Source organism: Microtus pennsylvanicus, chromosome 7 (genome assembly GCF_037038515.1).
Source record: "Microtus pennsylvanicus isolate mMicPen1 chromosome 7, mMicPen1.hap1, whole genome shotgun sequence".
Taxonomy (NCBI): Eukaryota; Metazoa; Chordata; class Mammalia; order Rodentia; family Cricetidae; genus Microtus; species Microtus pennsylvanicus.
In genome coordinates this window covers 29,683,127-29,698,598 of record NC_134585.1, presented here as the reverse complement: position 1 = coordinate 29,698,598, position 15,472 = coordinate 29,683,127, and the positions used below count along the sequence as shown (strand labels likewise).

Sequence of the window (15,472 nt, the reverse complement as noted above, 5' to 3'; positions counted from 1 at the left end):
GTCCTTTAAGGCGACACTTAGCTATAGAGAGGTGTAGTGATTCAGTCTTATGATCTCAGAACAATGGAGGCTACATGAGTTCCAGGGCAACAACCTAAGCTACTTAGAGACTGTGTCAACTACAACAACAATGTCTCAGCCATGGCAGAGATATAAATAGCCAGAAGTAGGAGACTCAGGCTAAGCCGACGAGAGCTCAACTCGACCTTTCCAAGGGTAAAGTAACTCACCAAGAGTCTCCTCCATGTTGGCCCTTGGGGCAAAATCGCCCCTTCAGCGTCACCCGTTTTAGGCTGCAAGATGGAAGAAAGTCCACTAAAGGACAAGACATCTTCTGTCACCTCTAACCAGGGTACTCAAATGCAGTCAAACAGCTCTTCCATGCAGATCCCCAGGCTGCAGCCAACCTTTGTGGTTGTTCCTCACTGCAAAAGAACCAAGAATCCCATTCAATGAGTTAAAAGTTAAGGATTCCATTATTGTCTATTCTGCCATACAAGGGTAAGGGGCATAAGAGAGGTAGAGATTCACAGCTCCAGGGAATAACAGTAAACCTGAAGAAAACCAATGAGCTTACACTGAGGGGTTCATGTACTTGAAAGATTGTGTTTATGGAAAGTACTCATGTACACACACACACACACACACACACACACACACACACAAGTTTACTTTTTTTAAATAAAGGCCAGGTATAGTGATGAGATTTAATTTATTGCCTGTCTTCATGTTCCCTGAGCTGGGAACAACAAAGCAGACAGGGTGACGAGATCAAGAAGTGAAGGGTTCTGACAGCTATGTTCGACCCATGGGTCCTAGGATCCACCCTTCACCAGCTAATAGGAGCCCATGGTGGGTACCCCCTTCCCTGGCCACTTTGGTGCCATCCATGATGGTTGTCAGAAACAGCCACGTGTTGGGCTCTTTTCTTATAGAACATTATAGAATCTCTCTTCTCTCATGGGGGCACCTGTGAACATTTGTGCGTCTATCACTGGCTAGGTCAGACAGCTGACGGAAGCAGAGTGTAGGCAGAAAGGGGAGGTCAGAGGGGCACATTCTAGACCATATGAAGATGTGTCCTCTTGCTTCCCTAACGTACTCACAGACATTTTACTCCACTACCCACTCCTTGATATCACCTTGGCTACCTGATGATCACTGCATGTAAAGTGGAAAGATTTTGAATGGTTCTGTTTGCTCATGCACGTAGCATGGTGCTGGGAAACATAAGATGTGCATGTCACAAAGTTGTATACTCATATAATAGAGACAGCAAAGCAGTCATGTAGTAAGCAGGTGTGTGTGTGTGTGTGTGTGTGTGTGTGTGTGAGAGAGAGAGAGAGAGAGAGAGAGAGAGAGAGAGAGAGAGAGAGAGGAGAAAGGGAGGAGGTGAGATCCTTATCCTTAATTCAATCAGTTACAAAGACATTAGTGCCCAAGTAATTACAAAGCTTCCAGCACTGTTCATGTTTGTAGATGTTAGAAGCTCCCTTGAGCTTAGCCTTTTTTCATAAATCAAGGAAAGATAGTTTTATACAGGCAGGACACCCAGTTAACCACCTGGGAGCACAAGGTAATAAAGCCGACTAAACCTGCAGTGTAAAACTCGGAACAAATGGCTATTTCTCTCGAGAAACATTCTTTTTTTTTCTGGCTGTGGGATTAAAGCCAGGCCACTGTGCCTGCCTTGTTCTCTCTCCAACCCTACTGTACACGCAAAGACATTCCTCATGTAGATGGGCCCTCCTATGCGCCAAACAGACTTTCTTCTCCTCTTTCCCCATCGTTTCATCTTCTCCCTTCTGACCCAATTGGTACCCTCTCAATGCGTTTAGAGAGAGGCATGATGCAGACTAGCGTGTTTCTTTTTAAAAGCCAAGTTGAGGTTTCATGTCATCCCCCCTCCCCCGGCCCTGCTGCATCCAAGTAGGGAGCGTGCACACATGTGTAAGCGCACATTAGGTCAGCAACCCCTAGGCACTATTAGGAAAAAGAGATGCTGTCCTATTTGGCTTTCTATTGCTGTGATAAAGACCTAAAGACCGGGACCCAAAGCAATGTGTGGAGGCAAGAGTTTATTTCATCGTTTAGCTTGCAGTGGACTATGAGGGGGATGTCAAGGCAGGAACTCCAGGCAGGAACAGAGACCATGGAGATACATTGCTTTCTGCCTCCTTCTTCACGGATAGTTCTGCCTCCTTTTTTTTTTTTTTACACCGCCAGGAACCCCTGCACGTGGGTGGCACAACCCATCCGTGACGGGTCTCTACCAGGCCAATCATTAATCAAGAAAATGCCGATCTTATGAAGGCATATTCTCTGTGGAGGGTTCTTCTTCCTAGATAGCTCTAGTTTGTGTCCAGCTGATGAGAAATCCTCACCAGCCCAAGAAGGGGGAGGGGTGAGGCTGTGATATCACGTGAGTTGGAAGTGGAATTCAGGTGAAGGTCGGAGGGAGTGCTTGTGCTGTGTCTCAGGCAACTCACGTCTCTGAGGTCCGTGGATGTCTTGCAGGCAGACTTCCCAAGGAAGCCGTAGCTGGACTGTGGACACGAACAAGAACAGCGCCAACATTTGGCTTATATTTGGAAGCAACTGCTGCCATTTTTTTTTTTTGTCTTTTTGAATCAGGAACGAATAGCCTTAACTAATCCATAAGCATTTTAGGTTTCCATGTTCGATCACCACACCAACGGCAAAGCATTTTCTTGATTGTCACGTCTACTGTACAATCACCGGAAAAGCGGGGATGAGAGACTGGGCTTTGACGTGAACCATTTTAAAATCAATTCCACACAGTTCTGTGTGAAATTTCTTCGGTGGGTACAGCACCATGGCCACTTCTAAAACAAACGTACAAAAAGAAGAAGGCATGGTTTGAGCATGTTGGGTGTCTTTCCCCTGTCCTCCAGAGCCCCAGTGTTACCGAATCTCGTTGGCCCTGGCGGAGAATTCTCGAGGCTCTTGATCACTTGAGAAGAGAATGAAAGGTGACACAGTAGAGACCTTGCTCAGGCCCCGCAACCGGGACTCTAATGATGCGAAAGAGAACACCTGTGTGGAGCTTGGCAGAGGCGTGGGAGAGGGGAAGAAAGCAATAAGAAAACACGCACGCCCCATGCAGGAGAGAACAGCTGCCTCTCCCATCCGTGTTCACTCTCCCGTTTGTTTTATCTCCGGGAAGAAATCTAAAACAATAATAGTCATATGAGAAGTGCTGGAGACTTTGTATTATTGTTGAGAATCCTGACTTCGTGAGCCTAAAACAGAAAATTCAAAATAAACATCAGGAGTAGACCCAGCCTTCGGATAGTAGCGGGTCACTAACACAGTGTATTCAGGGTAGCCTTTTAATTATTCAGAACCCTCCGGTATTTAGAACAAAGGGCCAGTGCCAAGAAAGCTGGTTCACATTGGGTTCATTCATGACACAGGTGTGCCAATCAACCTCTCTGGGTCGATGGCGAATCAATGGTACATACATCTTTCTCAAGGATTATTTATTGAATGTTGTTGTTACCTGTATACTGGCATGCGGTGTTACATAACAAGCCATCCTCAAAGCCAGTGGATCAAAATAGCAGTCATTTATTATTAAGTTGTGTGAGTCAAGAAGCTCCAAGTGGGCTGGGCTGGACTGGGCCGGGCTAATCTGGGTGGGGCTTGGACTTGTTAATGCTGCTGTGGGCTCGATGGTAGTCAGTCGATCCTGTCAGAGCTTGTGGGGGTAAAATAACTACCTTATTTACAGCTGTTCATCTTGGTTCCTACCACTTCATAGATATGACAGTGTGTGGCTACGATGGGATGGACACACTGGATCCAGGCTTCCCAACTTCCATTTATTCACCTTGAGGGCTCGAAGGGAAGGTGGTGCTACTGTTGTGTGCTTGCAGAGGGAGGGGCTTTCTGTGACGCGCGTGTCTCTTCACGTGTCTGCAACTAAATGCACCCTTCTTAACCAGTGTGCCAGTCACACTAAACAGAGCCCACTCTCATGACTTCATCTCAACTTGATCATATCCGTGAAGAGCATGTCTCCACATACGGTCTCAGTCCTGGATGCGCTAGCAATCAGGACCTCAACAGAAGGACGTTTGCTGGGACATGTCGGCCTGTGACATGAAATACGGAAGAGAACTATTACACAGGGTGCTGAAGAGTTTGACCTGGTGGAGGTCGGCGGAGGGCTAGGAAGATTGGTTCAGTTTGAATACATGGCTTACGGCATTTGGATGCTTGTTAGTTACACTGTATATACATGTGTGTGTGTGTGTATATATATATATATACATATATGAAAAGATAAAAGCATATATAAAAATATACATATGATATGACCAGTTCAATTCTCCATGTTTTTAATCAGGACTAGTTTTCTTATTCAATGAGATATTCATTGATTCAAATTCTGACTTTACTTATTTCTAGGTTTAAGAAATTTGATGACAAATACCTTCGGAAGCTCCTGATTCGGGAAAACCAACCCAAGTCTAGCATCGTGTCTTTATACAAAAAGCTTGAGATAAAACACGCCATCGAGATGGCGGAGACGGGCATGATAAGCACTGTCCCCTCGTTTGCATCTCTTAAGTGAGTATCGCTTTGCAGAGTGACGCTGATACCTTGTCAATAAGTAGGCATTGGTGCGGGTTTTGAAACCTGTGATAGCAGCAGTATTATTAGGACGGGAATAATAGTATTGCTGACGTAAGTCCTCGGGTGGTGGCTTAAGATCCCAGAGCAGATTGAGACTCTGGTTGGAAGACAGCTCTGGGTGTTCATATGTCATGTTTTACGTCACATTATGCCGTATGCTGTGCCATACTGAGAATGCCAAGTCTAAAATTACAGTCATGTTGAGCATCCCCCTGCCTTTGTCATATCAGCCTTGGAAGTTCAGTACTGGTTGAAATTGAGTTACAGTTCTCTCAGCCGGGTCACATGGAATGTTTTCCACACATGTTAGGTTGGCTACGGTGTGTATACACAGCATACAACTGTTTCCTTATTGGCTAATCACAGTAGTGGACTTAGGCTTGGGGGGAACAGACATGGACTCTGGCTGCACCCTGGAAACACGTCAGGAGTATGAAAGACTATAGAGGTCCGGGTGTCACTCCACAAGAACTCAATTCATAATCCATGGTGACAAGGCTCAATAAAATATAGCTAACTAAATTTCTATTGGAATGACTGCTTCTGCATTACTTTTGGCTAGCACTAACGAATTGATAACACCATGAGTCCTTCTTCTTAAAACGAATCACACGAGATGCTGGCTGTGGTAACACACACCTGCAGTCACAGGATACTGGAGCCAAGGTCTCAGGATGGTGAGATTTAAGTCAGTCCAGGCTATACCACAAGCACTGGGGTTGTGGGAACTTGATGTAATAGTCAACTCTGTGGAAACTCATGCACAGCTAAACTTACCAGTAATGAATTTTACTGTGGAAATAAGTTTCAGAAACTTAATTATTCTAAAACTGAGTATTTTAAAATATATTTAGAATAGTTGACAATATTGAGCAATTCCTAATCACTCCTTTTTAAAACTATAATCTTACTCCAAAGTCACAATGTTCTAACACCAAAGAAGAAATTCAATGATTCTGAAACACTTCTAAAGGTAAAATACCTTTCCCTCTTAAACTTCTACAGCGATTGCCGTGAGGAGAAAATAAGGAAGCTCACACCAGGCGAGATGGACGAAATCAGGGAGATTCTATCAAGGAACCTCTATCAAATCCGCCAGCGGGTAGGAAAAAGTTATGCACCAGAGTACATACTTGATTTTGGCTGACAATATGATTTCCAGCTGGGTACTGTAAACGGATATCTTTGTAGCACACCTGCTCCATCACAGCACCGCCCCCCACTCCCTGTGAGCACCACATGGGGTGTCCTGTCTTGTTCTCTCAGACCCTCTCCCGGGCGTCCCATCCTGGAGACTTGCTAAGTTCTCCCAGACACCTCAGCTGAGGAATCAAAGGGGGCTCGGGTGCTTAAGTTTAAGAGATAAGGACTGATGTGCGGGCCAGTTCTGATCTGATTGTTTTTAGATCTGAACGTACTTTCTAGGGCTGAGGCTGTAGCTCGGCAGCTCTTCTGCTCTTCCAGAAGGACCTGACCTCGATTGCCAGCCCCCAAACACCTGTAACTCCAGCTCAAGAGGAATCCAGTGTCTCTGGGGCATCTGCACACGTGCACATATGCCCACACAGACACAAACATATAGATAACAAAATACAGAATTTTTCAAAAAGTTTTATAGCTTAGACTGTAAATATAACAACTCTGTTTTCATAAAGTGCTACAATTTCCTTCTTCATATATTCAGAGTCCTTTCTTTTTCTGTTTTCCCATTGTTAATAACCTATTCTAATGATAGTCAAACCATATGTTAATGACATGCTAATGATCCCAGGGTCTTACCATTTTTCCAAGTGTCATTTAGCACAGTTTTTCTTGACTCCTTTAATCCCTCATGTGCTAGGCGCTATTGTTGTCTCCATTTCACAGATGAAGAAACTGAGGCACACTCAGCTTGGCAGAGATCATCCTCATTTCTTCAGAGTTTACACCTGTAGACCTGTAGACTTAGCGGGCATTCCTTCAGGCTGCCACTATTTTTATCCATGCTAATTTGCCCATTTCTCCAAAGCTCTTTCAAGGGCAGCAGCCTCCTCTTTAAAACGAAACGAAACAACAGTTGTTTCCCCATAGTTTGGGACCCCCTACTACCGAGCCCCACTTCATCCAACACTATCCCACATTCAATCCATCCACTCACTCTCGACTTTCACGGAACCATGGGTTCTGTCCTCAGGCCATGACCTATGTAGTGTGGACCGTTTCTCTATACTTAGAGCCAGCCCCTGCTTCCTGTTAGCTGGCCCAGAGCTTCCCATAATTAAGTTCTCATCAAGAACCATCGTACTATCCCTGTCCTATTCTAGATCAGATAACACACGGGGTGTATGCAGTGCAGCTAATTGAGCATTTGTTTTTTATGGTTTTATGAGATGCAGATGGCCAACTAGATAGGAAACTTCTTGAGACAGAAGTGGAATCGACACCATGTCACCTTTCCATTGGCCTGCAGGACCTAGGATATGTCGGGACATGGAATGTTTCCAAGACATCCATGCCAATTCTATGAGGAAGTGAACTTAAGTACTAATTCTGTTGCATGTGGTATGAGCTGGGTAGCCTTCATTTAGAGGTGATAGTTGCTGGCGGTGACAGAACGTCTCATGACAGCCCTGATATTAGTCTGAGGATGTAGTGCCCCCAAGTGTCAGTGTGACTCATAACATCAATCTGTCTCTACTCAGTACAGATTGTATTTGAAAATGATTCTTCTTTTCCTATTAATCATGGCTGGATGCATAGAAAGCAGACAAGGTATTCATGAAGTAAATTACTTTTCTGATTCACAAAGTTCACACTTTTCAATGAAGAAAGCATACTGATTTCCGGGAGGATAAATTCTTTCAAACTCTGAGTGCACTGGGACTCTGGATTTTCATTTTGCTTTTGTCCCACAGAGAAGCTGACTGCAGTGATGTAAGCCCAAAGAAGAGTGAAGCTTGAAGTTGGGGAGAAATGGTGGATTGCTTGGTAACAATGTCCTGTGTGCGTTGTCATTTCAGACCTTATCGTACAACAGACACAACCTGACAGCAGATACCAGTGAGAGGCAGGCCAAGGAGATCCTGATCCGCAGACGGCACAGCCTCCGGGAGAGCCTCAGGAAGGACAACAGCTTAAACCACGAGCGCAGGGCAAGTGTTGCCTTCAGAAGCACAAAGATTCCAAGGACAGAGTCCTCAGCTGTTCCACTGACCAGCTGACAGGAAGGAACGTTGGCTCTGCCGGTCGAATGGCTGCTGAGGGCCAATTCCCAGATACCCTAGGCTGGGATGAATAATAAAGTCGTTTTTACCATGCGTAGAGCTGATCTCCTCTAGCTCCAACTACTTAAAAGGCTAAAGCAGGAGAGCTGTTGGAGGCCAGCCTAGGCAATAGAGTGAAACGTACATTCAAAGAAAGAAAAAATGCAAATAATAGTCTGTTCCTTTTATATTATTTCTTTTGGTTTTGTCTCATTTACTCAAAATCTTATGTAACCCAGGCTGACCTTGAGCTCACTATATAGCCAAAAATTTTTATGAACTCCTGATCCTCCTGACTCTGCCTCTGATGTGCACTGTCCATAGGCCTATATCACTCTATTTATTTTATATCCTTGCCAGTCTTAGACACATGGAATTCATTGGAGAATAAAATAAACAGATTCCTATGCCTAAGATTCTTAGATTCTTATTCTAGAAAAGAGGTAAATCACCAGCAATCGAATATATATATATGTGTACATATATACATATATATAGTTAGATATGTAGTTATATACATATTCATGTATATTTTTATACATAAATGCAGTAAGTGCTTTGGAGAAAAGAAAATAGATGTTTTAAAAGCCAAAGAAGGAAGCTGGCAGGCATAATCAAAACATAATTTTAATCAGAATGGCTGGACCCATTTTGTATGGATAATGATACAGTGACTTGTGTAGACCACTGAGATCCATTCTGAGGACATGTTGCTGAGTGGCTTTGAGGTGTGAACATTGTGTGTGTGTAGCCTAGGCGAGCTGTGCTGTCTCCAGGCAACAAGCTCCCGAGCACACTGCTGCACACTCCCTTGGCCTTTGACCATCATGCGGCCAATGATTACATTTGAGCCATCCAAGAATAGGTACCAGGGTCCAAACTGCTGATGTCAGGCAAGTATCACCTTCCTCGGTGATACAAGAAGCTGGGAGTGCCAGGGGAGGTGAGCATTCACGGTGCAGTTTGCCCCAAAGTCCAGCTGGGCAGGGACTTCTCAGCAGATAAGAGAAACCATGGACAATGACACAGTCATTGACGATATATCATGACAGGTGCCTATTTTCAGTAAAATTCTGTGTTGAAGCATCAGAAGTATATGAACAGGGGAAGGTTTTTCTATGTGTGATATGCAGCAGTTACCGTTAAAAAATAATTCTAGAAACCAAAGACAGATGTTCAGAATCTTAGTAACTTGATTTTGCAACATTTTGCTATTCCTTCATTTTAAGATTGATTGAAATAAATGAAACTTCAATTACCACATGTTAATATTTCCCCTCCCCCAGATATTCCACATCTTTCTTATGAATAACTTCTATAGACGAGGATGTCAGTGTTCTTTAAGAGCCAGTGGCCTTCACCTCCCTAATGGCCCCATCTATTTTCTTTCCTTTCTATTGATGGGCCGTTGGTTTGGAAGGCATTTCGTTGTTGAAGCATGATGGTTATGGTATCTAAAAAAGTAACTTTGGAACGAAGGACTAAAATCCTATTTTAAAAATCAAGTTTTGTCACCAAGTTTAGCTTCTAATACACAGTAGGTGACATTTCTGTCATCTGAATGCTGTTTTCTATTTCTTTCACAGGCTTCCGCTTCAACCTCCCGGTATTTATCCTTACCTAAAAATACAAAGCTTCCAGAGACACTCCAGAAGAAGAAGAAGAAGATCCCAAATGAAGGTAATGACTCTGTCTGAAGCAGAAATGCTGTGCTGTCTGTTTGCTAATGCTAATAAGATAAAACGTTCAGGTTTTCTTCATTGAGGATGAGCTCAGTCACTTGTGAACCTCAAGTAGCTTCGGGCTCCCTTTTCTTAGCATCGTGACCTTATTTAATGGATCTCTATTCATATTCCAATCACTTGTTTTTCACAATGACCCCTGAAGGATAGCAAAAGCAAATCCTTTTACTGTGCACATATGAAACTGCAAATAAAAGGTTGTAAATCCGAAGATGTATAAACATTTACACTTTGTACAGTAATGCTAATGAATTTTCATAGCGTAGACTATAGATGTTATTTCTTTGTTTGATGGTAATCTTTAGGCTCTTTTCTGTAAAGCCCAGGATGACATTAGGGTTCGTTTTATTAAAATACGGAATCTAACAACAGTTTAAACCCCTTTGCAACTTCCCTTTCTGTTTATTGAACTCATCAAGCCAGAGACAGGCTAAAGGCTGCTTCTGGCAATATAGGGAGGAGTGAGAAACAGGAAGCATTGGAAATGGAAGCCAAGGTAGTGATTTTTAGTGACTGTTGGTCTTGTCGCCACTGAGTGTGCAGAGAAACATGCAGCTCTGATGAGATGCCAGCTAGGAGACAGGGATGGGTCTCATCCTTGGTCCTCCCATGATCTCTAGCACCCAGACCTCGCTTGAGGGTCTATTCACACTTCTTCGGTTTACAAGGCCATTCAGCTGAAGTTAGAGTGAGACTTCTGGCTTCCCTTTCCCCAGGGCCCCCAGGAGGGGAAAGGACTCACTGGGGTTTCGCACTGACACTTGCAATCTCTGTTAAGCTCTGTTTACCCATACTGCTCTTCTGTTCTGTGGCAGACGGCAACAGCAGCGACTCGGACACAGATCCCGGGACCACCGTGCTCAATTTACAACCTCGCTCCAGGCGCTTTTTGCCAGATCAGTTCTCAAAGAAAGCCTCCCAGGCCTACAAAATGGAGTGGAAGAACGAGGTGGACGTGGGCTCTGCACGAGTGCAGGCCAGCACCCCTCCAGCACCCCGCAGTAAAGAGGGGGGCACCCAGACACCGGGGGTACTGAGAGAGCCACTGCTCTCCAAAGACCAACAGTACGGCCGGGGCAGGGAAGACAGTCTGACTGAAGATGTTCCACCCAAGCCCCCACCGAGGCTGGTGCGAAGGGCTTCAGAACCCGGGAACAGGAAAGGCCGCTTCGGCAGTGAGAAGCCATGATGGGAAAAGCCAAAGCAGACTTGGGATGAATTGAGCTAGCAGGGCTGTGGCTTGTTACTCAAATCTGATCGACTGTGGAATCCACGTAAAGCCCTCTCTCTAGAAACATCCTTTTGGGTGGCAGAGTCAAGCCACTGAAGAGCACTTATCTATCCCAAGAAGAGGAACGTCAAAGGAAGGAAGTCCCACTAAATGACTTTGTGACTTATGACTAGGAAATGTATTCTTTGCAGACCTGAAGGAAAAAAAAATATGTGTGCCTTTATTGAACTTGAATGACAGAACTTGAAGATTTTAACACACCTTTGTTGGTGAAAATTTTAATATATTACAAATATGCCTCAGTTTTTATTTATGAAAAAAATGTGTTTATCTGTAGTGACCGTTTTTTTTAAGGGGATGGCGCTAAAAGTGGTGAGACCATCTTTCCAAGGGGGGGGTGAAGGTCAGCTGCTAGAGGTGGGGCCTACGCTCCAGCACCCACCTTTCCCGTCCTAAGCTGATGGACCGACCGCTCAGTGAAGGATAGCAGTACCCGTAGCAGAGACCTCGGTGTGCAGCAACGGCGGCACACTGGTTGGAATGGTAGGCAGATGAAATGGCGTAGCTTCCAGAGTGTAGGCTGCAAGTCCCTGCACGACTCAGAAACGATGAGGTTCAGACAGCGCTTACACTGCTCCTGTGTTTACCACGGCTTTGGAGTAACATATAGTCTCCACCCCCCCCTTCTTCTTCTAGGTACAGAAAGAAAGATTTGCGTGAGCAAAATCAATTTCAGAGTGTTTATAGACTTGGTGGCAGCTTCGGGTGTTCCTGCCTGTCGGGACATCCCGTGGCCAGTGGGGAGTCGGGGAAGCAACTACTGACCGTGGGTGTTAGATTGTGTGATACTGGGAGAAAAGGGGAGGTGGCTCCATTCATAAGCATCCCTGACCACCTGCTGTAGTGAAACTGTCCTGTAGGGCATCCAGAGCTCCAAGCTGGGAAGGGCGAACACTTACACAAACCTTGTCTTCCAATGTCGAAGGAAATGGGGAGTCTTTAGGCTTTGACTTTGGAGGAGGAAGCACTTTGGAGAGAAATCCCACTCTTTGCACTAGTCTGTGATTGGTTACCTCTTCACCTTCCGATGACGTAGTGACGCAGATTTGTCTTTCTACACGAGATTCTATTCTCTGGAGTATTTTCTAGGAGAGAGAAACAGTGGGACGCAATCATTAAAGATTCATATTTAAATCAATGTTTTTTTTAAGCTGTAGATTTATTGACTTGTCATTTGTTTTCTGGATAATTATCCTTTCACACTTCCCCAGGTTTCCATTTTGAATGAAGCCACTACTATAGTTTTTACTGGAGTCCCTTTGGCCACAGCCAGGGTCACAAAGCAGCGTGGAAGGAGTCCTCCTCTGCTTTATTGTGGCTGTGGCAAAACACTCTGACCAAAAAGCAAGGCAGAAGAGGAAAAGGGGTTATTTTCATCTTATACTTCTGGGTCGCAGTCCATCACTCAGGGAAGTCTGGGCAAGAGCTGAAGCAGAGACTAGGGAGGAAGGTTCCAGGCTGGCTTTCAGGTGTCTGCTTAGCTTAGCTCCTTATACAGGGCGAGGCCCACCTTAGAGATGGTGAGGGTCACAGTGGGCTAGGTCCTCCCACAGCAATCGTCAGTAATGACTATCTTCTCAGACATGGTGGGCTGCAGGCAGGGCAATTCTTCCATTGAGATTCCTTCTTCCCAGGTGACTCTACGCCATTTCAAGTTGACAACAAAAATTAACAAGGACAGAGGGGAAGAACATGCTAAGTGTGACAGACAGGCTCTCTGCCCTCATCAATGTGGCTTTTCTGGAGTTCCTGTCTTGAGATACGGTTAGGCCATCACGTGACAGGGGAAGAAAGCACAGTTAGAGCATATCCGTCCCCAGCTACCCCAGACAGATCCATAGAAAGCTGTGTAAAACACAACTGGAAAGCCACATGCTTAGAACTCTGTGCCAAAAAAAAGATCTCTATTTTAAATGACTATATTTTATAAACCATGTATTCCTTCTGAGAAGAAATTTAAGTTTTCCTAGGTTTTACTATAGAAATAGAACTCAAAAATGTTACAATGTTTATTTTCAAAAATGCATAGTCACTGTGCATAGTGATAATAATGACTTCTGGCGAGGAAGGCAGACGTTGAAAATCACCTTCAAACACTTTTACTGGTTTTCTAGATGAATGAATAATACAAAGAATAATACCTTTCTGATTCTGAAAGAAGAAACATGAAATAGCATGTTATGACATTTCAGGCTAAATAATCAGACCCAAATCAGCTTTCACTAAAGAAAACATCACATTAAATATCTGAGCGACATTGTATACATTTCAGAAAAGGAATACCTAAGTAATTTATCTTAATTATTATCAGTTTAAATTTTTAAAATTTGTTTGATGACAAAGTCAATAAAATAAATTTGATGTTAGCCTTTCTCTGTACTTTCTTATTTTGATAATTACTTGATTCCAGGCACCATAAAAAAAGGGTAGTGAAGAAATGAAATTTGTTGGGTGGCGGTTGGTGCACACCTTAATCTCAGCACTTGGGAGGCAAAGACTAGCGGATCTCTGTAAGTTTGAGGCTAGCCTGGTCTACGGAGAAAATTCCAGGACAGCTAGGGCAGTAATACAGAGAAACTCTGTTTCAAAACAAATAAACAAAAAACAAAACAAAAAAAACAATAAATGTAGCTCTTCAAGTGGAATAACAATTTAAATTTCTAAAGTGTAGAAAGCACCTCCATCCTTAGTAAATGACTGTCTTTGTCCAAACATCACCTGACCCAATCTAAGTTCCTAGGACCTGGAGAATTTTGAGAGTTCTCCTGATCATTGTAACACATTATGTTTGCACTGCCTAGGCATGAAATCCAGTGCTTGAAGCTTTCAGATAGCCAGCAAGTGAAGAAAACTTGGCACCCGAATCCAACACTTTACTTTAGAAAGTGTGTGTTCTGTGGATATACCTCCAAATGTCTAAGATGGAATTTCATTCATTCTTTTATGTGCAGTGGGGGTGTTTATTTATATAAAAAGTGTGGTCAAGAGGTTGTCTTCGCACATTTTGCATTTGTTGGGTTAAAACTGCCATTTTATCAGCAATGATAAGAACAGGAATATTCGTGCCACTTCAAAGGGCACATGGGGCTTTATTTCTGAAGGATGATTAAAAATATGGCTTTGTCCAGATGAAGTGACTGCTGACACTATCTGCTGAGCCCTGAACACCATGAAAGCATGGATTCTGGGACCCCTGGAGGACATGAAAATCTGCAGAGGCTTCGGTCACTTAGATAAGATATTGCAATGTTTGCACAGAATCCAAGCACATCCTCCGTAGACTTACTCATCTTGAGATGACCCAGAATACTTAACATGCACACACTCCTTCAGAAAAGTGCCCTGGAGTGCTGAAGGGGAGATGAAAGAATAAACAAGTCAATTGTTCTTTCTTTGCATCTTCCACAGCAAGTGGGTTGGAGCCGGGGATGCAGAAACTACAGGCGTAGCGATAGGAGAGGTGGGTGGCACACGGTTCCCACCTTGCTGAAAAGGAACGCTTATGACCAAACTCGTGCCCTGGGCTTTTGTTTATTTTCTCTGCTTGTTGTTTTATCATCGTTTCATTTGCTGAGGATTTTATACATGTATATAATAAAACATGATAGTATATGTGTCATCTACTCCACGCTAAACTGACTTGCCTGGAGAGGGGCCAGCCACTGCAGAGGTCGGTAAAAGAGACATTCATGTGGACAGTCGTGTTAGCTGCCGAGCAGATAAACACACATTAGTGCAGCTTCGACGGGTCCTTTCCTATTTTCAGCTGAAACTTTGTTTATATGTAAGCTCTGCATGCACAGAACCAGTCCTGTCCCTCATTTTAACACTTTACATATGTGCTCTAGGGACTTGTGCCACATCCAAGACTTCATTCCAAATAGAGGGTCCAGTGAAGGTACTTTCACGGTGACTCAAGAAGTCACGCTTGCCAGTGATGTCACTGACTGGCACTGTCTATGTTGGCTCTGAAGCAGAGACCAGGACATCTGCCTCAAGGAACAAACTGGCTTTAGGAATAAATGGTCATGATGGCGGCAGAATCACAACAGGACCTAGGCAACACCGGGTTTATCCTGGGCATTTCACACCATTTTTACTTCAACAAGCAAGTTTGGGACAGATTTAGTTCAATAAGCTACTTCACCAAACAACAATCCAGAATGGAATTCCCTTCCTTATGTAACTGAAGCCTCTCTTTAAGTAGTTCCAGTTATTTGTGGCCAAGATCCAGAAAACATTACATGAAAACCCTAGAAATTATCAATGTGAGTTTGCCATGCGCGCCATTGTGAGTAGAGTGACGGATAGCTTGTCCTAGGCTGCTCTGCCCTTTGTCCCTGTGCACCTACCTGGATGTTAGGGACTTAGCAGCCATCTTGGTTATGACATCACCGGTGCTGATAATGCACTGCACTGCTTGTGTTCTTCTAGGCCCCACTGCACTCAGGACGCAGCGCTGAGCTGCCAAAGGGAAGCTCTAAAGTGCTTGCTGCAAGCCCAAAGGGGAATGCTCTCAGCTTGGGAGGAAAGAA

At 44.1% G+C, this 15,472-nt stretch overlaps 1 protein-coding gene across 1 annotated transcript in view; it reads left to right on the top strand.

Moving 5' to 3' along the window:
- Slc9a2 (solute carrier family 9 member A2) overlaps positions 1-11,179 on the top strand; it is an 81,515-nt gene extending 70,336 nt beyond the window's left edge. Inside the window, exons 8-12 of the mRNA XM_075980286.1 lie at positions 4,435-4,596; positions 5,668-5,764; positions 7,662-7,793; positions 9,491-9,584; positions 10,462-11,179. Coding sequence (XP_075836401.1) covers positions 4,435-4,596; positions 5,668-5,764; positions 7,662-7,793; positions 9,491-9,584; positions 10,462-10,835 — 859 coding nt within the window. The 3' untranslated portion in view covers positions 10,836-11,179. The remainder of the gene's footprint in view (positions 1-4,434; positions 4,597-5,667; positions 5,765-7,661; positions 7,794-9,490; positions 9,585-10,461) is intronic.
- Positions 11,180-15,472: the final 4,293 nt, after the last annotated feature.